The sequence below is a fragment of the Trichosurus vulpecula genome, chromosome 6, assembly GCF_011100635.1.
Source record: "Trichosurus vulpecula isolate mTriVul1 chromosome 6, mTriVul1.pri, whole genome shotgun sequence".
Lineage (NCBI taxonomy): Eukaryota > Metazoa > Chordata > Mammalia > Diprotodontia > Phalangeridae > Trichosurus > Trichosurus vulpecula.
This window is the reverse complement of record NC_050578.1, coordinates 95108784-95132927: the sequence shown is the minus strand read 5'-3', so window position 1 is coordinate 95132927 and position 24144 is coordinate 95108784. Positions and strand designations below refer to the sequence as shown.

The window sequence follows — 24144 nt, the reverse complement described above, 5'->3', positions numbered from 1 at the left end:
TACATAAATTCCTCCATATGAGTCTTAAAGACTGTCAGGTGGTTTTTGCCTTCCCTCCTCCATTTTTCACTGCCTCACTTTACATGCATTGTTTCCTAAACTTTATACTCTAGTCAAACTGGCCTTCTTCTTCTTGTTCACAAATGGCATTCTCTATCCCCCACTGTGTCAGTCTATCCACTAAGACTGATCTGTCTTACATACTATAGATAGGCATATTGCCTCCACTTTAGCTGAATCTTAAAGGAAAGGATTGGTTTCATGAAACAAAGTTGAAGAAAAAGAATATTTCAGGCATGGGGACCAGTTTAGGCAGAAGCACAGAGACAGAAATGGAAGGTCACATATGGAGAACAGCAAGTAGACCAGTTCAGTTGTGATACAGAGTGTATGAGAGAAATTAATATGAAATCATTCTGGAAAGGGATGTGAAAACCAGATTTTGAAGGGTTTGGTTTCAAATGTTAAGCAAAAGTTTTTGTGTTTTATCTTATGGGCAATTGCAAGCCACACTAATTTCTTGATCAGAACCATGGCATGGTTATACATGCTTTACAAATATTATTTTGGCAAGTTATAGAATTATGGGAGGAAAGAAACAAGGAGCGGGAAGAAAAATTAAGAGACTATTGCATTAGTTCCTTTGACTTTTTGTTCTTCCAAAGAATGTCTTGTTATTTATTTAGTTATTTATTCATTTATTATTAATTTTTAAATTTCATTTTTATTATTTTATTTATTTAGTATTTTTTCATAATTTAACTGGGATGGCATTGAATTTATAAATTAGTTTAGGTAAAATTGTTATTTTTATTATATTGGCCCTGTCTACCGATGAACAATTAATATTTCTCCATTTGAAGGAATGTGGAAAAGTTGGGACACTAATTCATTTCCAGTAGAATTGTGAACTGATCCAGCCATTTTGGAGAACAATCTGAAATTATGCCCAAAGAGTTATTAAACTGCATATACCCTTTGACCTGGCAATAATGGTACTAGATCTATTTCTAAAGATAGCTAGGGGGAAAAAGGAAAAGAAACTACACATTTTAAAATATTGATAAGCACCTCTCTCTGGGGTGGCAAAGAACTGAACATTTCAGGAATGTCTCTCAGTTGGGGAATGCCTGATCAAATTGTGGTATATAGTTGTGATGGAATACTACTCTGCTCTAAGAAATTATGAGCTTGATGATCTTAGAAAAAACATGCATAGACTTGCATGAAATAATGAAAAGCAAAATGAGCAGAACCAAGAGAACATTGCATACAGTAACAGCAATGTACATATGAAGGAAGATGCATCTGCATCCAGAGAAAGAACTAGCAAATATAAGTACGTATAGAATGAAGAAAAAGGTAAAAAAAGAAGAAAATTTACATGAAAACTTTATTCTATATTTAAAAGGGATAGAAAGTTGTATGTAATAGATTTGCAGTTTCATGTGCAATCATTTAAATGTGTGTGTGTGTGTGTGTGTGTGTGTGTGTGTGTGTATGTATATACCATGTTGTGGCACTGCTTGTTTTATTCCATAAATTATTTTTTTTAAAGAGGATGTTGCAGTACTGTAGGAGAGAGGTGATAAAAGACTTATACTAAGGTGGTGACTGAATGATGAGAATGAAGGAGGCTGATAAGAGAGATGTGTAGGTAGAATTGACAAGACTTTGTCAACTGATTGACTATGAAGGAAGACTGAAGCTGGTTTGAGGCTATAAAACTGATTGACTGGAAAGAAATAGGGAAGTTTAGAGCAGGGGATTTCAGAGGTGAGAAAATGGATTCTGATTTGGATGTGTTGGGTTCTAGATGCCCATGGTGCATTCAGATGGATATGTCTTGCTGGTAGGTGATGATAGAAACTATCTAAATTTCAAGAGAGAGAATAGAGCAGAATCTGTAGATTTGGGCATTATCCTCATAGACATGGTAATTTAATCCATATGATTGGATGAAATTAACAAGAGAAAGAATATGTGGAGAGAAGAGGGCCTAGGATAAAACTTAAGGTAATGTTTAGTGTGCCTTTTATTGGCTTATTTGAGCTGTTACAATCATTTAGATTTAAATGTATTTAAATGTAACTTTATATTAAATTATTATAATTATGTCATTAGATAAAATTATATTAATGTTATTATATTATTTAATTAAATATTATATAGAGAGAGCCTCAAAGCTGGCAAAGTACTTTATGTGAATTATCTCAATTTAGCCTCACAATAACCATATGAAATAAGTAATATACCATTTATTATTCCTATTGTATAGATCTTTTAGCATCCTTTGCAAAAATTAAAAGATATAACCTTCATTTAGTACACAAAATTATTATTAACATATTCCCATGCCAAAAAACTGAGCATTGATTATTAAATCATCAAAATAAAGGTTTAACTGTTGTAATTGACCTGAGTTTTGGTGTCTTTCCTTGACTTTTTTTGGTCTATTTGGTTTATTGTTCTTTGGGCTCTGCTTTCTTCACTTTGCATTACTCAGTGCAACTCTTTCCATGTTTCTTAGAATTTTACATATTCATAATTCCTGGAAACACTGTAATATTTCAGGATAGCGATGAATCATGATTTGATCATTCATTCTCCATTACTTTGGATACATATTTTGTTTCCATTTTGGTGTGTGAGAAAAAGAATGCTGCAATGAATACGTTTGTACATATAAGGTTTTCCTTTTTTAGATAATAATCATTTTGGGATATAGTCTGAAGGCATATGTTTTCTGAGTCAACAGTATAAACAATTAAGTAAATTCTTGCACAATTTCAAATTAATTTCCACAATAAGTGAACTAATTAAAAGAGTCACCAGAATCACCATGTGTGGTTCCTTCCCATAGATGTTTGGATAATTATTTCCCTCATCTTTTAGTATTTTTGATAATTTGATGGATGTGACAGCAATGTTGTTTTAATTTGCACTTATCTGATTATTAGTATTTTTGTATATTTTTCAGGATAATGGTTTCTATGTGATCTTTTGAAAACTGACCATGTACTTAGACTACATTTATCTATTGAGGGGTGGTTCTTGATTTTATATATTTATCAGTTCTCTATAGATTTTGGGTATAATACTTTCGTCAGAGTTGTTTAATGCAATTACTCCAATCCATATGTTTTCATTTTATATACTGGGGATTGCCTATTTTGTCATTTATGATCTCCTCTAGACCAATTTCCTATTACAAATTGTAAAAGATAAAAATTTTCATTTTCCACTTGAAACATGATTTTAAAATATATATTTAGGTATTTTATCCATTTGGGATTTATGGAGGTAGGATGTGCAAGATAATGATTTTAACTTTTTTTGGTAACTTGATTGCTGTTTAGTAGTTCATATTGAATAAGGTATCTCTTTCTCAGTAGCTTGAATCAGTGGGTTTATCCAAACTCTGATAGTGGGATTATTTATTTGTCTTTCTTATTTATGCAGCTAAGTGGCACAATGAGTAAATTATAATAATCAGGAAAACCTGAGTTTGAATTCTGCCTTAGACAATTTATGAGCTATGTGACCCTGGGCAAGTCACTTAATCTCTCTTTGCCTCTGTTTCCTCACCTGTAAAATGGGGATAATAATAGCACTTCACAGGGTTATTGTGAGGATCAAATAGATAATATAAGAGTGTTTTGCAGTCCTTAAATGTGAAATGCAAATATTATTTTTATTTTATATCTAATAAGTTAGTATTGCATTTAGCTATTTTTATATTTTCTTATTCTATTGCCAGATCATTTTAACTATTAGTGTTTTGATCAGGAAAACATGATCTTTGAACAGAAAGGAAAGAAAAGATCTATAGTATTGGAAGCAATTCTATCACACTGATGGGGAGTATTTGGTTCCAATGTATTGCCTGAGTCTGTTGGGGCAAGCTCAAGCTTATGGCCTCCCCATAGGAAAGAAGACCACAAGCATGGTAGTGGCCAAAATGGAGAAGACTCTGTTCAGTTTGTTACAACACCACTATCATGAGAATTCAGCACCATTTCTCACCTAGCCTGAGAAACAAGTAAAGCACTGTTTTCCCTCACAGGGATGTTCCATGATTTCATGTCTGTGCAGTGCATTAGAATCCTTCAGATAAAGGCAATTGAAGTGCAAGGTGATCTGTTTAGGGCAATGACCATGATGAAAGAGGAAGCCTGTGCAAAGTCATTGTCCACCTCGTGGCAAATAATTGGACATCTGCTGGTCATGGGCCAAAGAGTAGAAATCTGCCTCAAGATGACTTCCTCTTTAGTGGATGTGTCAGTGACTGAAAAGGAAGACTGACAAGTTTCATCATTTGCTTGGTGTAGTCAGGAACCATCAGTTCCATCCTAAAGGAGTACAGGGAGAACACGGAAACGTGAAATCAACCAATAATCCAGAAACCTCATTAGACAGCATTGTTACCTTCTTCATCTTTAGAAATCACTGACAAATAGAATGATTTCTACTTCTCCCTCCCCCTACCACCTCTTGCAATAGATGCTAATGAGCAGTGAAATGACTGAAAGGAGGGAGGAAAACAAGAAGCAAAGAACCTGAAAAATCCAGATTTTAGATAATCAGCTTTTGAACAATAGACTTGACTGTATATTTATTCTTGTCCTCTTTTTACTGCTACATTTCCCTACCTCACTGGGAATATAATTGATTATATCATTGCCAAGACAGCAAGTCACCTCAGTTATAGTCTCATCTTTTCTATATACCTATAAGTAAAAATGTACCAAAACAAGCTTTTGAAATCCTAAATGTTACTATATAATGTTTACTTTTTAAATTTATGCTATTTAAAGTCTGTGTACTTTGTTTTTACTTTGTAGAAAATGTTTAAAAGGCAGTGACAATAAACAAAGATACTATTAAAAATAACTAGTGCTTTGTAGCATAGTTAGATATTTGGTACTCCCAATGTCTCCTCTTTCCAATATTTTTTTTTCTTGATATCCTAAGTTTTCTTACTCTTCTGCCCAGTTCTATGAAGTAGTCCTTTGGGAATTTGATACCTTTAGCACTAAATTTGTAGACTAATTTAGGTAGTCTTTTGGTATTCATTGTATTGATGTAGCCCAGCCATTAGAAATTAATATCTTCCCTGATATCTTTCATTCTTTATTTGTGTATAGAGTGCTTTAAAATTTCATTTATATAGGTCTCAAGTGTGTTTTAGGAAGTTAATTCACAAGAATTTAATAAAGCTGAATGTCTATTTTCCTGATTTTATAAGCAATATACAGAAAAGTTGATAATTTTGTGGCTTTATTTTATGTTTATCCACATTACTAAAGTTATTAATTAAAATAATTTTCTGGTTTTGGTTTCTGAGATTCTAGAAGCAATCCATTATATCACCTGCAAATTAACAATTCTGACTTATTTTCATTGTTTATTCTTTCACTTTTTTTCTTGTCTTCTCCCTATTGGTAGCAATTCTACTACTATGTTAAATAATAGTAGAAATCATAAGATCCTTGTTCTACCCTTTATTTTGTCAGTGATTCTTATAGTATTTGTACATCACATATATGGTTAATTCGTGGTATGCTGTGGATACTGTTTGATAACAGTAAGCAATAATTCTGTTTATATTTTACTGCTTTAGCATAAATGAATGACATATTTTTCAAGTTTTCTCTATGTATTAATATAATCATGTTTATTTACAATATCATGATGACATATTTCATTTTTCTATTGTTAAAACATATTTGCATTCCTGCTGTTTTTACTATATAATTTTAGAATACTGCTGTAGACTTGCAGTGATTTCTTCTTCACTAAGAAATTATTTATTATTTTCCTTATTAATGTACATTAATTATGCTAGTCTATTCATTCTCTGCCATATTTCCCTACATTTTGAGAATCACAACCCATTTGTTTCATAGAATTAGTTTGGCAAAGTGCCTTTCCCTTTCTAGTTTTGTGAAGTTAATTTAGCATAGAGTTTATTTCTTGTTTAAATGTTTGATAGAATTTACTGGTAAATTCATCTGGAACAGGAAATCTTTTTCTGAGTTCATCTTTTACTTACTTCTTTTTTTAATAGTGAGATTGGACTGTTTAGATTCTCTATTTCCTGTGTTACAAATATTTTCTATTTAATTTTTCAGTTTTCGGTACTTATGATTGAATATAGTAATTTTTGTTTCTAAAGTTGGCCTTCAATTCCATCTCAGATGGTTATTTTCTATGTGACCTTTGATAGATCACTTAATTTCCTTGGAGCTTAGTTTTCCTATCTATAAATTGAGAGCATTGAAATAGGTGACTTCTGATTTTTTTTCCCATTCTTGATCTGTGATGCTACAGTCAGCTATTCCATGCTGCCCTTTTTAGTTTCTATGGTCCTTTTATGCTTAATGTAAATGTGATTTGATTGTTTCTCTTGAATGTGTGTGTGTGTGTGTGTGTGTGTGTGTGTATATATATATATATCCTTTTGCTTTATTTGAGATCATGATTCGAAGTGATTTGAGATCATTTCTCCTTTTTTTGGATTCAGGCAGTACATCATGATTTGACTATTTGAAATTGCCTAAAATTCTTACATATGTCTCTAATTTGCAGCAAATTGTTGGGTTTTGTTTTCTAACCTATTCTGTTAACTCATCCTTTTAATGGGCTCATTTATACATTCATATTTATGGTTAGGTTTTTAAAGATTGCTTTTTCCCTCCATCAGGCACTTTGTGTTATTTATTCTCACTCCATCTTTCCTTTTGAAATAAAAAAAAATCAGTACTAGATGGTTGTAGTCTATAATGCTTAGAAAACGCTGATTCTATTCTGCTTTATTTCCCTTCCCATCTCAGCTCAGACTTTTTATCTCCACCTAATTTATTAATCATTTAATTATAATAGTTGCTTTTGCTAGAGAAAATACCCTCCATAACATTACCCTTCTGGTCAAATACCCATCCAGTCCTTTGTTAACATTATTATGGTTCTACCACTATAATCTTTTTTGTTTATTTTTTTTTACTCCCTGGCTAGACCATAAGGAGAAGCCTTATGATATCTTCTCTCAATTGATACCTTGATGTTGGAATAATGAATTCTCTGTTATACTCTAATTGTAAGAAAGATTAAGTTCTTCCTTTCTCTTCTCCTTGCCTAGAATATTTCTTTTTTAACATTTTGGTTTTTAACATCCTGTCCCAGAGATTTTCTCTCTTTGTTTCCTCTCTCAGTGAATAGGACTCTAAAATTACCCTATTTTTCCTCCTTCTTTTAGCATACCAGCCCTAGGCCAACTCTTCAGTCTTTGGGGTTACTCATTTTTTTTTGTAGCCTTTCTTAATTTGTGTTATCTCCTCTGGTTGCAACACAAGGACTCTTCCCAGTTCGAGTTTTCTCAAAAGAACTACCTTAAACTCATCCATTTTGTTAAGTGTCCAATTTCTTTCCCTGTAGAATTATGATCATCTTTATAGGATGTTATTTTTTAGTGCAATCTAGTTTTTCTTTGCATTTTTGTATATCATATTGTCATATTTCTTTTCATAGTATAATATGTAGTCTTCTGTGATTTTGATTGAGGTTCTTCAGTATGTATTCTGCCTTTTCCTCACCATTTTTAATATTTTCTCTTTGACTTGAGAACTCCAGAGTTTAGTAATTATATTTCTGGGTGAGATAACCTGGAGATAACTGTTCTGTGGCATATGTTGATTTTTACTTTATGTTCTAGTTTTATTATTTCTGGGGTGTTTTCTTTTATGATTTCTTAAAATATGAATTCAGGTTGTTGGGTTTTTTTGTTTGTTTGATCATATTCTTTTGAGAGACTTTTTCTTCTTAGCTTATCCATGTGAAATATTCCTATTGAATTGTGCTTCCTGTGTAATTTCTCATGTTCTTCACATTTTCCTGTGTTAATGACAGTAGCAAATAATATTTATATTAAAATTCCAAAGTACTCTCCATATATTATCTGAACCTTACAACCCTCTGAGATCGGTACACAAAAACTGAAACTAATAGAGGTTAAGTGTCTTGCCCATACAATGTTCTTTTTACCACACTATATTGTTTCTCATGCTCCCTTTTTTTCCCTTGTATACCACAGAAAGGTTGGTAAATAACATCTTGAGAAAAAAAAATAAAAAAAAATAAAAAAATAACATCTTGAGGATAGTTGAGATGATTTTTTTGCAAACACTTATGGAGAAAAGACAGAGGCTAAATCCAAGGCATTTTTCCAGTGTTGATATTCAATGTTTCTAGGAGAGAGATTTCCTTACTACTAAATCATTTTCATCAATGTTTATGTACTTGTTCTGTCCACTTATACTGAGAAGCATTGGAGACACCATCACAAAGCTAACATCTGAATGAACATACAGGATAAGATGCTAGAGAATTGTCATATTTGTTAAAAAGTCATTTAATCCAGACATTCCCATTGTATTTGCCACTTTGCACAAATATCTTGAAAGGAAAGGCACTTCTGTGTATCCTCTTCTCCATTAAAAAAATTAAAAACAAACAACCAAGGAAACAACTGTCAAGTGGGGATACTTGCAGTAATTACCCTAATAATTTTGATTGTGCTGTCACAGTAATAATGATCAAGAGCTTTTCTCTCAGGGCCATTATAAGCCATGATGAATGTTTGCTGGATAAGCTGAATTTTTTAAAGAAAACACCAGTAAAGCAACTATAGTCATTGTGAGACATGGATGCTGAAGGAAGAATAGCCCCTTTTAATTCTCAGCTTTGACAAAGATTGTTCTATCAAGGTACCTGAAAGTAATGACTCCTCAAAGACTTACTTTCCTCCCAACTTTTTCATCAAGTTGATTTAAAATTATCAAGCTTCAAGCAAGGGGTAGCAAGAGCCATGAAGAGGTATAAGATAAAGCCCATATTTCCCATTTACTTATGAGCTAGATAAGGCGTGGGGAACCTGTGGCCTTGAGGCCACATGTGGCCCTCTAGGTCCTCAGGTTTGGCCCTTTGACAGAATCCAGAAGTCATGGAACAAATCCCCTTAATAAAAGAACTTGTTATTTAAAACTTGGACTCAGTCAAAAGACCATACCAAAGGACCTAGAAGGTCACATGTGTCCTTGCCTCAGGTTCTCCACTTCTGATCTAGATAGAACAAAGTAGCTTGTAGTAAGCACCGGCTTTGGAGTAAGATGGCTTGGGTTTGAATCTTAGATCAGCTGTTTACAACCTGCCTCAGCAAACATTTATTAAGCACCTACTATATGCTAAGTGCTTGCCAGCCAAATATATACAAAAGAGGAAGGCAATTCTTGCCCTCAAGGAGGTTATGTTCTAATGAGGTGTAATGGTAATCAGGGCAGGATTTTTGTTGTTGTGGTTCTCTTTTGGGAGGCTAAGGCTATCAAGTGCTTTTAATGAATCTGGACTTTGTTTGAATGGGGCTGGTAAAGTGGGCTCTTTTTTGTCTTGGAATGTTTCTCTGCACTAAGACAATTGGGAGTCATTGATATGTATATGATGTGGTACTAGTGATTGGAGAGCTTTCCTACACTGCCCTGTTAATGATTTCCCACGCCCTAAATAGTTGGCCCCAGCCCTCAGGGCCTTGAGCAAAGTACATGTTTTGGAAGTTTAGTGTTTCACTTTTGGGGGTACAGTCAAGGTGACAAGACTCTGGGCAAGCCATTGAAATAGCACCCCCAGTTTTGATAATCCAGATGTTGGTGCTTCTCTGGTAACTATATATTGCTATGGATATGAAGAGGTTTTTTGTAAATGATGATTGTAAGGGAACCATATGTTTCTAGGGGTGACCGCCACAGCCCCAAAATACCTACACACCAGGTCCTGCCGAAAGAATTCGACTCAAGCCTTCTCAGCCAAGGGAAAAGACAAAGTTTATTAGGGATTCACCACAACGGGCTGTCTTAAGAAATTCCCCGCTCCCCCCTTGTGACGACTGTTTCCACAAGCGGGCCAGATTCAACCTACTGAATTAGATTGAATCTGAGCACCTTCATGGAGGCAAGATGGAGATTATATACACAAAGATTGTAGGAGGGATTGAGGGGTGGTCTGGGGTGACTAGAGGAGGCGTTTAGGGAGGGTCTTGAGGGGAAGTCTAAGTTAAGGAGGACCAGGTGAGGTCAGAGTCCAGGAACCAAGAGAATAGAATTAAGGGCAGGAAGTTCCTGAAGGAATATCAAAGGTTGGGAAGTAACTGAAGGCATGCATATCTAAAGTAACAATAGAGGGAGAGATCTGGGCCCAAAGACACTGTGAGGCTTGTGGCCCTAGGGGAAGGCCAGATCCAGTCGGAAGACTCAGGAACAGCTCAAGGGGGTTCCCAGAGACTGTGCCTTCATCAGATAGACAAGTTTGTGTTTTTTGATCTGTTTATATAATGTAAGTGTTTTGTAATTTCTGCTTTTATTTGCCCCGAAGTTCAGGGGGCTGATCTTTTCCCCCTGAACTAAGTGAATGGTATATGTATGTTTAATTAAACTGAGATTGTTAACCCCTTGAAGTTGCTTTCCTTAGAAAAGCAGATCAAAGAACTTGTGTTGGCATCATTCTGTGTGCTGGTGTTATTGGTCTTACAGTAGCTGCAAGCAACATTGTTGTTACGTGAGGGAAGACAACACACGTTAGGGAATGTGAAAAGCGAGAGAAGGTGGGGGTTGAGAATGTATTCAGTCAGGGGCATGATGACTTAGTGCAGAGACTTAGGGATAGATGGTCTGTGGTCCTTCCCCAAAACTAAGGTTCTAGAAGAACTCACCATTGGGAGAGAATACCATAGGAGCAGAGGTATGAGGTAGTGAAGACTTGGGGTAGGGATAATTTGTATGATCTTGGGTAGGGTATTCAATCTTTCTGGGTCTATAATTGCTTGCATAAATTCAATTCACTTTAGTAAACATAATAAACATATTACCACTATGTGCCAGGCACTATGGTAAGTGCTGGGGATACAAATAAGAAAAAGAAAGGTAATCCTTGCCCTCAAGAAGCTTATGATCTAAAGGGGAGAGGATAACACAAAAGGAAGCTAAAAAGGGGTGGGGCACCACTGGGTACAGGGACATGATATTCTGTGCTATTGAAAGTAAGCTGAGCTACTGATCGAAAATGGACAGTTGTGTGTGTGTGTGTACACACACACACACAAACACACATACCTGTGTGTGTATTACAAGTTACATATTTATGTATATAAACCTACATATTTTCTCAACCTTCTCTTCATCTCATCTAGACATTCTATAGGAGTGGCAGGCAATTTGTTTTATTAAAGGCATCTTTCCTTCCTCACATCGTAAGCCAAATAGTTTGTGCAATACAAACATTGATAAAGGATGCCACTCTTTTTTCAGATATATTAAATCTTCCCTGATTTTTAATATTCTGTCACATTCCAACTTCTCTCACTATCCTATTGGCAATATTTGCTTACTAACCATTACTGCCCACTTCAGTCCTGTCTGACTATTCATAAGCCCAATTGGGGTTTCCTTGGTAAAGACACTGGAGTGGTTTGCCATTTCCTTCGCTAGCTCATTTCACAGATTAGGAAACTGAGGCTAACAAGGTTAAGTGACTTGCCCAGGGTCACACAGCTAGTAAGTCTCTAAGGCTATGTTTGTATTCATGAAGATGTCTTCCTGACTCCAGGCCCAGCACTCTATGCATTGCACCATCCAGCTGCTCCAAGTGATGGCCAATGTTAATACTGCTACAGTATTACAGATTAGAGAATTGTATACAAGTTGTGGCAGTGAAGATTCTGTTTTCCATGAAGAAGCCTATAATACTTTAGACAGATCCCAAAGAATCTCCAAGTAGGCATCTGTCAGATGATTTAGGAATAGAAAGACATAACACAAGAGTGATGTGTGCCTCTCACCATCTCTCCCTCTAAACAGATGACTGTAATTCTCCAGACAGAGTCATGGGTGCCAGACAAGAAACAGCAATGAACAGAATGACCCAGGAGATACAGATGTGCCTGTACTGCCTTGATCAGCACTGTTATTGAATTTTGTCACCTGGGCTTATGACAGAAACTGAATAATCAGCAAGATATTTACACCCAGGAGATTATCCTTTCTCTCATTTGACCTAAAGTGTCTCCTGAAATGATTTGCCTTTACTGAGTTCTTTGCCACCTGATATTAAACCTGTAATTAAAGTGCCATGACTCAGTAAAAGCCTTTTTACTCCTTCTGATTACAACTGAGATTGCATTTCTCTAGCCACAAATACAATTACATTACTAATCTGTACAATCATTCCAGGTCTTCTTAAATCATTCTACAGGATTATTGAATAGACTGAGATTCAAAAGGGAAATTGAAAGAGTATCTGTCCCATTCCACTGCCTCCCTGGGTGCCATATACAAGATGGGCAACATGGATGATTTTGTGTTTTTTAAACTAAGCTGGACAGAAGGAATATATCCAAATGGATGCTGTTCCCTTTGAAGTTACTGCCCCTGAGAGACTTTACACACACTCTAATGATGATGCTGCCATTCACTGAGCTTTCAGAATCTCTCCTTTAGAATTACCTCCAGAGTACACAGCATGTTCTTCTTGCAGTCCACAATGGTGCTGTCTTCATACCATGAGGAGGTATTTTATTTTTTAGAAATAGTGAGAAGTCACTTGGAGCCAGGTCTGCTAAAGAAAGTTAGCTATCGAATAGGATAATAACATTTTGTTTTGTTTTATGAATAAAAATAACAAAATCAATAACAAACAAAAGCTGTGACACTGGGGTAATAGGGCTGATGTTTGGGATTATAAGACCTGAGTGGTCCCTCCTAGCTTATGGCTGATTTTTCCATTGTGACTTATGTCCTATGTTGAGAGAAATTTCTCAGAAAGGCATTTATTCCCAGAATGATTTGAGCACACCACCACTATTGCATAGCCTCTTTAGGAGACAACTTTGAGAGGAAACACACTCATTTGCATTTATAAGCTCTGTTCTCCTTGATTGTCAAAAAAGGATTTATGATTTCATTGGTCCATACAAATGTTTCTAAAAACTTTTTGACCTTGGGACCACTTTATACTCTTAAAAATAATTGAGCCCTCCCCAATAATTTTTGTTTACATTGGTTATATCTATCAATATTTCCCATGTTAGAAATTAAAGCACTTTATCATTAATATGAAAATAGTTTTGACTTTTCAGACCCCCTAAAAGGGTCTTGAGTTCCCTCAGGGTCCCTGGGCCTCACTTTTAGAACCATTGGTATATGCAATTTTCTAGGAAGAAATTGCCTTTATCAATGTGGATCTGCAACTGCTAATAATTTATTGAATTTCCTGGGGCACTGAGAGATTGTCTGCTGTCACATAGCCAATGTGTGCCAGTGGCAGGACTTGAATTCAGGTCTTCCAGGCTCTGAAGCTACCTCTCTATCCTTATTACCAGGCTACCTTTTATTTGTTTTGTGTTGTTGGTTAAAAAAAAACAACAACAAAAACTCACTCCTGTTATATTTGCAGGCAAATGAAAATTTTTAAGGTTTGACTTCCCTTAATGACTAATTCCAAAGGTAAAAATGATGTAGAATTTACCTAGAGTTAAAAACATGATTCATTATTGAAAAACTTACTGAATTCCTTAGTTTCAGTGGAGACATAATACAAACACAATACAGACATAATACAAAACAATAATATAAAATTTTAGGCAGATGTTTGAAAATTCAAAAGATGAAAGCAAAAGAGACTAAGATATAGCAACCAAAAATCTAAGGACCCTTAATCTCCTAAATACCTTGTATAAAACAGTACACGCAACAGCTTTGGCATTTTGAGGTAGACCAAGCCATATTAACAAATATATCACAAAAATATTAGGGCTAAAAAGACCTAAAATGGACAGTCAATGGAACCATCAGCACTGAAATAAGAGTTGACTTTTAGCTTGGACAAAAACCCCAGGAGTACAATAATGAAAATCGGTGAGAAAACAGCAATATGAAAACAAAATTGATAGCTGTGGCTGTTTCAAGAGGACTGCCATCCACTTGGAATCACTGAGGCCTGCCTAAGTGGCAAAAAATTGGAGTAAGAACACATTGCCATTAGGATGGTAAGAGAAGCTGGAATGTGACAGAGTATTAAAAAGCAGGGCAAATTTGACATATCTGAAAAAAGAGCAGCATCCTTTATCAATTTGTGTACTGCATTAGCTATTTGGCTTACGAGGTGAGGAAGGAAAGATGCCTTTGATAAAACAAATTGCCTGCCACTCCTATAGAATGTCTAGATGAGATGAGGAGACGGTAGAGAAAAATGAAAGGAAACAGACCTGGAGAGAACTATATGTCAAGGGCCTCCTTGTCTGTGAACACTATAAGACATATACATAATGAGATAGATCCCACTGCAGGACTTATCTTGGAGGTAATGATAAAGGATTGTTTCATTTATATGAAAGATAAATACCATCACCAAGCACATTAAAAGTTACTTCCAAATCACACACTGGAAATAAATAAACTATGAATTTCTTAAATGTTGGATCACAAGAAACTATCTTCTCAGTGTTTATGTGTGTGGGTGTGTGGGTGTGCATGTGTGTATAATACACACACATACAATACTACCAGGTGAGTCTTAAGACTTTGTGATTTTAACAAATATAGGAAAACGCTTATGTACAAACTCTCTTCAGAAACACAGACCAGAAATTGTATTGCAACTTAGAAAATTTACTGGGTCACTCAGTGATTGAGTGTCTTGCTCAATATCACCCAGGTAATTAGTGATTTTTCATCTTTATTAAGGATGAATATTGTTATTAAGTACATTAGAAGCTATTTCCAACATATATTAATATGCATATAACAACAGGGTCAGTAAATAATACAGACCTTGGCTAAGTACCAAGAAACTTACTTTGACTCTAAAAAATACATAAGCTCACATATGTGCATGTGTGTATATTTGTATACATACAGACACACATATCAGTATGTATGTATTATAAGGATTTTCCTATATTTTGATGAAATCACAGGTTTACCCTCAAAAGGCTAATCTATCTGTCTACCTATCTATCAATCCATATTTAGGGGAATGTCTTCAAGCCTTGTGATTTCTTTAAAATATAGGAAAATCCTGATGATTATATATATGTATATATATATTATATATAATTTATGTACATTTATGTACATTTGTATCACTGTATATGTATCTTAGACATGTTAAGCCTTGGGGACTTATGATTTCAATAAAATACAGGAAAATCCCAATTTATATACTTTCTCCCTGAAAACAGATCACCAACTTGTTTGCTAATCAGGCACTGAGAGGTTAAGTAAATTGTCAGGATTGCATAGGTAGCAAATGTCAACAAAAGAAAGACTCATCTCCAGATCTTCTTTACTTTAAGGCTAGCCCATGGCCTATCATATAACAGACTGCCTTTCATTTTATAAAATGCAAAATGATGTGGAAGAAAGATAATCATCCAATTTCAGGGAAATGTCAGTTTAGTATGTGGAAGATAAGTGATGAAGGTGAGATGAAGGAATGCAATGTGTTAGTTCCATACAGAAAACACAAGTGATATGAACATATTTTTGGAAGGCCAGCAAGCTAAGGCAAGTAAATTTAAGGAGCATAGAATGTAATTATAAAACAGCTGAGAGATTAGATAACCAAGGCACTTGCAAAGAGCCATTCAGCTTTTCTTTACAAAAAGTTTACTTCCATCAATCTCAGAAGAGACGGGAAGTTCATTCATTGCCCATTGTTATTAGATTGGGTTCTATATAGTTCTGGGGTTTATACAAATCATGATAATAACCTAATTTGATAAAAATCTCCTGTGTTCCAAACCTCCTCTTCTTTCCTTAAGTCTCACAAGGCATGCTTTCCTCCACTCTCTTACCTAAAGATGTTGCCTCTAACTTTGCTGAAAAAAAAAAAGGAAAAAACAAAGTTATTCATCAAGGGCTTTCTCTTCTCACATTCCTCTGATATTATCCTCCATGATATCCTCCTTAATCCCAGTGCTTAATGAAGAGGTAGCCCTTTTCCTTGACAAATACAAAACCTCTTAATGCACCCTTTCCCTCCCAAACTCAGCCTCAACATGTACAAAACAGAATCAATCATCTGCCTTCTCCTCTATTCCTTTTCCAATCTTCCCTATTATTTTTCTTCTCTTCTTTTTTTCTTTTTTTTTTTTGGAGGTGGGAAGGCAAGGCAATTGGGGTTAAGTGACTTGTCCAAGGTCACACACCTAGTAAATGTGTCAAGTGTCTGAGATCAGATTTGAACACAGGTCTTCCTGACTCCAGGGCTGTGCCACCTAGCTGCCCCTTTCCCTATTATTTTTCAAGAGGTCACCACTCATTCACTCAATTATACAACCAGGTTCATCCTTAACTCCTCCCTCTCACTCATTATATATCTAACTAGCTGAGAAATATTGTGCCTTTACCTCCACTAGCCCTGTTGTCTCTCTTCACACAGATACCACCATGGTACAGACTCATGGTATAGAGATGAAAATCACCTCACATCTGGACTATTGTGCTAATCTTCTAATTAGCCTTCCTGACATTTCTCCTCACTACAATCCATCTTTCCTCTAGCTGCCAAAGTGATTTTACCAAAACATATTTCTGACCTTCCCTTCCCTTCCCCACATTCTCCCCAGACTACTATGTTCCCCTATGACCTATAGGATCAAATATAAAGTTCTTTTTTTCATTTAAAGTTCTTGACAACATAATCTTTTTAGACCTTTTGAGTTTTCCACTTTATTCATTCTACCTACAGTCATACTGGTCTGCTTTCTGTTCTTCACTCAGATGATCCAGCCCCCATCTCTCTGACTTTTCACTAGCTGTGCCCCATGCCTGGAATAATTTTTCTCCCCACCTCCACTTCTTGGTTCCATGTAAGACAACTCAAATGTTCCCTTCTTTAAGAGGTCTTTCTTGTCTCCCAACCTGCAGGTGACTAACTTACAGTTTTAGTCAGAAGCATTAAAAGGTTAAGTGTCATGCACAGGATTTGAACCTAGACCTTAATTACTCCAAGAATCATTCTCTATCTACTCTAGCAAACTGAATGTTGATAAAAATAAAATAATAGCTTTAATATGGCCCTTTTAAGTTTGCAAAGCATCACATACACACTATCTTACTCGATCAGCTCCAAAACAAAGTACTATTTGGTATCACAGCTTGGGGAAATTATTTTGGTAGCTTGTGTTACTTTTGGTCTCATAGGCTGGTTTACAAATCTTCAGATTAGTAACATCATCTTGTAGCTTTTGAAAGATAATACTCCTGTTTGGACTTTAATGGTCCTGAGTCATATGGTACCACTGCTAGTTCTGTTGTACATATTTGCAAGAGTGGAAATTTTGAGGATCTGTGGCACCCACAGGAAGAAGTATACATCATTTTGTATTTTATAAATTGAAAGGCAGTCTGTTAGATGATAGACCATGGGCTAGCCTTAAAGCCAAAGTCAAAGATGAATTCCCACCTTGATTTCAGTGCTTCTTATCTGTGTGACTAGGCTGTAGCATTTATATCTCTTTGCAAAAGCTTCCATTCGTTCATTCATTCATTCATTTATTAATGTATTTATTTTTCACATTCATTCATTTATTTTCATCAAAATGGGAATATGGTAATGTATATTCAGCCTTTCTTTACAAGAAGTATATTTCAATCAATATTACAAGAGACTGAAGTTCACTCTCCTTATTTAAAATATTTTGTAAGAATTAACTGCATAGAAATTTGGAAACTTGTTAATCACTACAGAGTAAAAAATATAGTCAATATACCAGCAATATTTTAAATATCTGCCATCAATGGAGAATAGTGAGAGAAGTGTTCTATATAAATGAAATTCACAAATTATTTAAACTTATACCTTATTTGACCTGTCCAGATAAAAATCTTTAAAGTATATTTAAATGTCTCAGTATTTTATCGAACTAAGGGTATGAAACATTTGGGTTTTTTGAGGACAGAGGATCTATATTTTCAGTATTAATAATAGCATATTACACAGATGCCTCTAGAACCTATTAAAACATTCAGGTTCCTTGCTTTTTTACATTAAGTGGCCCTTGACTGCTATATTTTCTAGCAGGTGTTTTTTTCCATCTCATCGCTTGCTGTTAACTGTCATTTCTTATGACTGTCAAAGTTGCTGTATTAACAATCCAATCCCCCGCCTGGATTTTGTGACAACTCTCTTCCAAACAACTAGAAGTTTTGTCATTTCCCTCAAGGTTCATTGCTTTGTTCTTGGATTGGTCAAGGTTACTAGAAATCAGACAACCATATAAATGGAGAAATATTGTATTCATTTGTAGAGTATTTTTTCTATTAACTTAATAACCTATTGGAAAAACCCCCTGCTCTCTACCTCTCCAAATTCTAGTCATAATTTAAGTCCTTATCCCAATCCTACCTCCTCTAAGAAACTTTCCCTGTGTAGATTACTCCAACATATATTAACTCTTTCCTTCACTGATTTTTTTTGTTGTACTTGCATTCAATATTATAACATTTTGCCATTATGGTTTTATCATTATCTCAATCCTCCTCAAATGAACTATATGCTCCTTGGAAGTAGGGACTCTATGTTAGGAATGTGGTGTAGGAGATAAATCAGCTAGCTTTGGAACCAGAAAGACATGAGTTCAAGACCTCCTCTGACATAGACTCAGTGTGACCCATGGCAAATCACTTAACATGTCAGTATAGTACGTTACTTTCTAAGAACATAAGTTTCAGAGAAGATATAGACCTGCATTGAGAGAGAGAGATTCCTCATCTGAAAGTTCCTCATACTAATGAAATTCAGATGCAGGTCCCATCCTTATATTTGTTCCTTTACAACATCTAGCATGGTGCTCAAAATAACAATGCAGAAAACTGTTATTTGATTACTGAAGTTTTTAATGAAATATGAATTTCTGTAATTATGTAAGTTATTCTGTTTCATATATATTCATACATATGAATATTTATATATTTTATTTTTTAATGTTTTATTTTATTTAATATTTTATTCTGAATACCAAATAAAATGGATATTCTCTTTTTCAGTAGAAGTGGAAAAAAAGAGGATTATATAAGAAACTGAGAATTTCTATTATATATAACTTGCAATGATTTGGGACCAGAGAAGGACTTTTTATTTTTATTTTTTAATTTATTGATATTGGGTCACTATCTTACCTAGGCTGGAGGTAAAGTGGCCCATTGGCCCAACCCCACTGCTGATCAACACAGAACTTTTGACTTGCTCCCTTTCTGACCAATGCCAGTTTGCTCCTTATCATGAAGCCTGGTGATCCCCCACTCTCCAGGTATTTGCTATTTTGTTGTGGACTTTGTGTAGATATTCAATTAACTTTATCCATCCTGGAGCTAAAAGCTTTGAGCTCAGGTAATCCTCTAATCTCAATGTCCCAGGAGGAAGGATTACAGGTGTATGCCATCACACCTTGTTGAGTATTCGATTTCAAACAAATCAATGTGTATTCCTATAATGATTCAGTCTCTCTGTGTGTATTTCTTTTTCTCTCCTAGTCTGCTCCCAGTTTTCAAGAGGTGTCTATGCTATTTTTGGATTTTATGACAAGAAGTCTGTAAATACAATCACATCCTTTTGTGGAACTCTTCACGTCTCCTTCATCACTCCCAGCTTCCCAACAGATGGAACGCATCCATTTGTGATTCAGATGAGACCTGACCTCAAAGGAGCTCTTCTTAGCTTGATTGAATACTACCAGTGGGACAAATTTGCATACCTTTATGACAGTGATAGAGGTAAGAGGCCATTGGTTTTGTTGGATTGGGGTGAGTACAGCCTGCCTGACATTTATGGTGATATTTCTGAGTTACAAAACCTCAATGGTATATATTAATTTGAATAGTTGTGGTACAAAGGGTAAATAAAATGTGAAATTGATATTTTAATTTTATACCCATTCCATAGCTTTGAGGGGGAATCCTAATAGTAAATCTCTAGATTTGAATTTATTAGGGTAGCTGTCTATAAAATGCTGAAGCATTTTTACATGAAATGAAAAATAAAGTGAGTCAGTCAGATATTTTGCCCAATATACCAAACCTACAAATACTTGGAATGTCCCCAAATGTTGGAAATATTTGAACATTGGATATGATGTAGCACCAGCCAAGAATTATTTTATATCATAAATAAGATGATGGCTACTTCTGAGAGGCTTACATAGAATTCAAATAAGCAGACTATATGAAATATATGAATGTAGAGATACCGTATGTATATACACTTATGTATATAAATATCTATCTTAGAATCTATCTAAGACTATCAGAGAGGAAGGCTGACATAGTGCATAGTGTGCTGACTTCAGTATCAGGAAGTCCCGAGTTCAAGTCTTTTCTCAGGCACATGATAACTGTGTGACTGGCAAATTGACTTACCTCTCAGTGTCGTAAGGGAATCTAGAAGACTATCACTGCTCGAAGAGTCCTTGATCTGTATCAGTAGAGGGAATTTCCACATTAGGGAGCCCACTGCACTGATGAAATTATTCTCCTTGGCATATATGTATGTATATGCGTATTTGCACGTAGATGCAAACATAGCTGATTATATACTCTTTCTTTATCCCTCTCCCTCTTTCTTTTTATCCTTCTCTCTTTCCTTTTCCCTATCCTCCCTTTCTCATCTATATCCATCTATCTATATGATATATATTTCTATTTCTCTATCTCTGATTAATTTCAGTCTAATATTTCTTTCTTTATCTCTAATTTATTTCTATGTATATATTAATACACATAGATGCACATATACAAATGCATGCACACATACACAGGCACCTACACACATGTACATGCCTATATAGGTGCATGCTGTATGTCCATTAATTTATCTTTACATACATGTACATATACATGCATGCATGCATATATATGTGTATGTGTGTATATATGCACACACACACACACACACACACACACACATATATATGTGACTACACGCACATATAGATCTCTCTCTCTCTCTCCCTCAATCTCTCTTCCCTTATGGCCTGAGTATACTGTGGTCCTTATAGTTCTAAAGAAGTTCACTAATAAGATATAGACTCCAAATATGCATATTTAGAACATACTTGTGATTTATTGATGTAAAGAACTCCTAATGAAGAAGCTCTATCTGCTTGGGAGCTTATACTTTTAGCAAGTTGTCTGGAGCTGTGAGAGGTTAATCGACCTCATCAGTGTCATAATCTAATATGTATGAGAGGTGGTATTTGAACTAAGATTTTCCTGAGGCCTATACAACTACACACACACACACACACACACACACACACACACACACACTTTATATTTATTTATAATGCTATTTAAGGGAAGAATTCTAGTGAAAATGTTTGTTGGGTACAACAATAAATCATTGTGCTTTGGGTGCAATTTGGACAATTTGGGAATGCTTTTCTCTTTGCTCCCTCTGTCTTCTTCGGTGAGTTTTAATTTTGATAGAAGCCAACTCAAATCTCCATGTCAAAAGAGGCAAGGAGGTTTTTACAAAGTATAAATTACACCCTAGCAGGCTTCTTTCGTTGATTAGGCTTCTGGAATGTCAACAATTCCAAATGAAAACTGGAAACTATTCTTGCCACAAGATAGGACATCTGGTCATCTAGCGAGGGCAGAAAAGGTAGATGCCACTCAATTCTCCATTGTTTAATGAGTTGGTTCTTGTGGGCTAGGCTCCTCTGAGTCAGGAGTATTCAGTTAAGGAATCATATAAGATTCACTGATATACTGGACCTGGAAATGATAACATTCCACTGAACAACCAGTACATTAGCTCAAAGAAAGTGTTTGTGTCAACAAATTTTTCATTTTACTTTGAGAAGGAAGAGTATTGTTATTCTCATGGGATGGACAAGTATATGGAAGCATTTAGACCAAATGTTGATTCCAATGTGATGAATTATTCCAAAGTAGTCACCTTACAAATGTGAGGCTAGTATTTATATAGCTCAGCATTTGCTGACAGTTCCACTCCCTCCATCCCCCTCCCAGTCTTGCTTTTGCTTTTTTGCCAACTCCTTTGTCCTCACTGCAGCCTGAAAAACTTTACTGCATAGGAAGGTGTGGAACTAGAACTCTTCCCTGAAGTTGAACTCAGGCTGATAAGTGCACTAATGCAGGGACGCATGACATTTCTTACATGCCTCTATTCATTCTCTTTAAAATTCATGTTGGGAACTCTTAAATAGAGTCTTCCTTTACTAATATAGATTGGCACTTTCTCTTTTGGAAATACTAAACAAAGTTTTAAGTGGTAAGGTTTAAAACCATTTAAATCTGCAAGTACATTTGAACTTGAGTATATCTGGTAATAGAAGGACATTGAAACTAATGCTATGCTAAAGTGCTATTAAAAACCTTTCACTTAATCTAAAGATATTGTCAAGTAGCTTTTGATGAATTTTGATTTGAACATTATGATGGTGGATCTTGTCTCTGAAACCTTTCTCAGAAATGCGTCTGTAAGGATTCTCATAAAGTAATTGGGGAATTCCTGACCTCCTCTACATAATGAGTTATTTGCCTCTTAAAAGTCACAGCTTTTTTTCTGTCTCTTTGCTTCCTTTTCCTTTGGGTCACATTTCAGATGAGAAAGCTAGTTTTTTTGTATTTTTAGCACCTATTTTAAACAGAAAGGGCAAATACAGCACAGCAATCATTATTCTCTTTCAGTCACATTATCTCTGACAATGACACCAAGGGCGTATGGTTATGCTTCTTGATGTCAGCCTAAAATCTTAGGGTTGTACAACTCCCCAAAAAATCCAAGTTTCCCTAAATGACCCATTACAGAGCTATGATTTAACAATTTAACAAACACTTATTAAGTATCTGCTATGTGCTAGGAGTTAGATACTGGGGGGAGAGAGAGACAGAGAGACAGAGAGAGGCAGAGAGACAGAGACACACACACTCAGAGAGAGAGAGAGAGAGAGAGAGAGAGAGAGAGACAGAGACAGAGAGAGACAGAGAGAGAGAGAGTTACTGTCCTTAAGGAGCTTACATTCTATCCATTAAATTATATAAATTTTGAAAATGTATTTTATATTCATCTTGCAAGTTATTACAAAGAAGGGAAAACCTAAACTAAAAGTCCATGTAGTTCCCTTTCTTTCTGGCATTACAAAATATAATGATTTAGAATGTGTGCTCCTGGAGAGCAGGGGCTGACTTTGGAGTCAGAAAGGACTACGTACAAGTCTTGTTTTCTGAAATGTACTATACATGGTTGCTGTGCGACCATGACCAAATCACTGAACCACAATGAATCAGGCAACTCTTTAAGATTGCCCCTGCTGATATTCTGCACCAGGGGGCTCTCACACTGATAAAAATCACAAATTTGGACCAAATGGAATTTACCAAATCATTGTAGTATCTAGATAAGGTAAGAATACTGTTAATGATATGTATTATGTATAATTTCATTCTTATTCATAAAGTTTATAGCATGTGTGTGTGTTTAACGTAAGAGAATCTAGAATGAGAATCACACTGAACATTCAATCATGATCTAGAACAACAGGACAGGGGAAAAAAAACAGCTCACCTGGTTTTGATAAATCTGTTCCAGTGCCTCCAAATGTGACTTTGTTTTAGCCATCAATGTGTCATGATTATTAGTGATGTGTTAGGCTCATTTTTTTACCTGTTTGAAGGAGTAAAAGTGTAGTCAGTATTTCACAATTTCAGAACCCTGGGGCTAAGCCTCAGTCTTCTTGCCTGGGTTACAACTCTGCTGGCATCATTTTTACCTGATATTATTTTATCCCAGGAATTCGCTGCAAAGGTTTTAGCAATAATAAGTTGGCATCTGATCCATCAAATATCTCTGCATCCAGATGAGATAGTCATTTCAACTATGGTGGACATTTAATGTTATCTTTACTAGTTGTACATCTGTTCCTAATGTATATAAATGATAGAGTCGATGATCAGTTTTTCTTGAGGAACTCAAATTGTGACTTTCATATTAAAAGAGCATAATTTTAGGGATGGAAGGGACATTTGAGGTAATCCATCCTGATTCCCTTATTTTGTAAAAGAGGGAACCGGC

The 24144-nt window shown here is 35.3% G+C and overlaps 1 protein-coding gene across 2 annotated transcripts in view; it reads left to right on the top strand.

Moving 5' to 3' along the window:
• The window catches only part of GRIA2 (glutamate ionotropic receptor AMPA type subunit 2), a 181932-nt gene that overhangs the window by 68240 nt on the left and 89548 nt on the right, over positions 1 to 24144 (top strand). For both annotated transcript variants that reach the window (XM_036763318.1, XM_036763319.1), the window contains exon 3: positions 19581 to 19820. In XM_036763318.1, coding sequence (XP_036619213.1) covers positions 19581 to 19820 — 240 coding nt within the window. The remainder of the gene's footprint in view (positions 1 to 19580; positions 19821 to 24144) is intronic.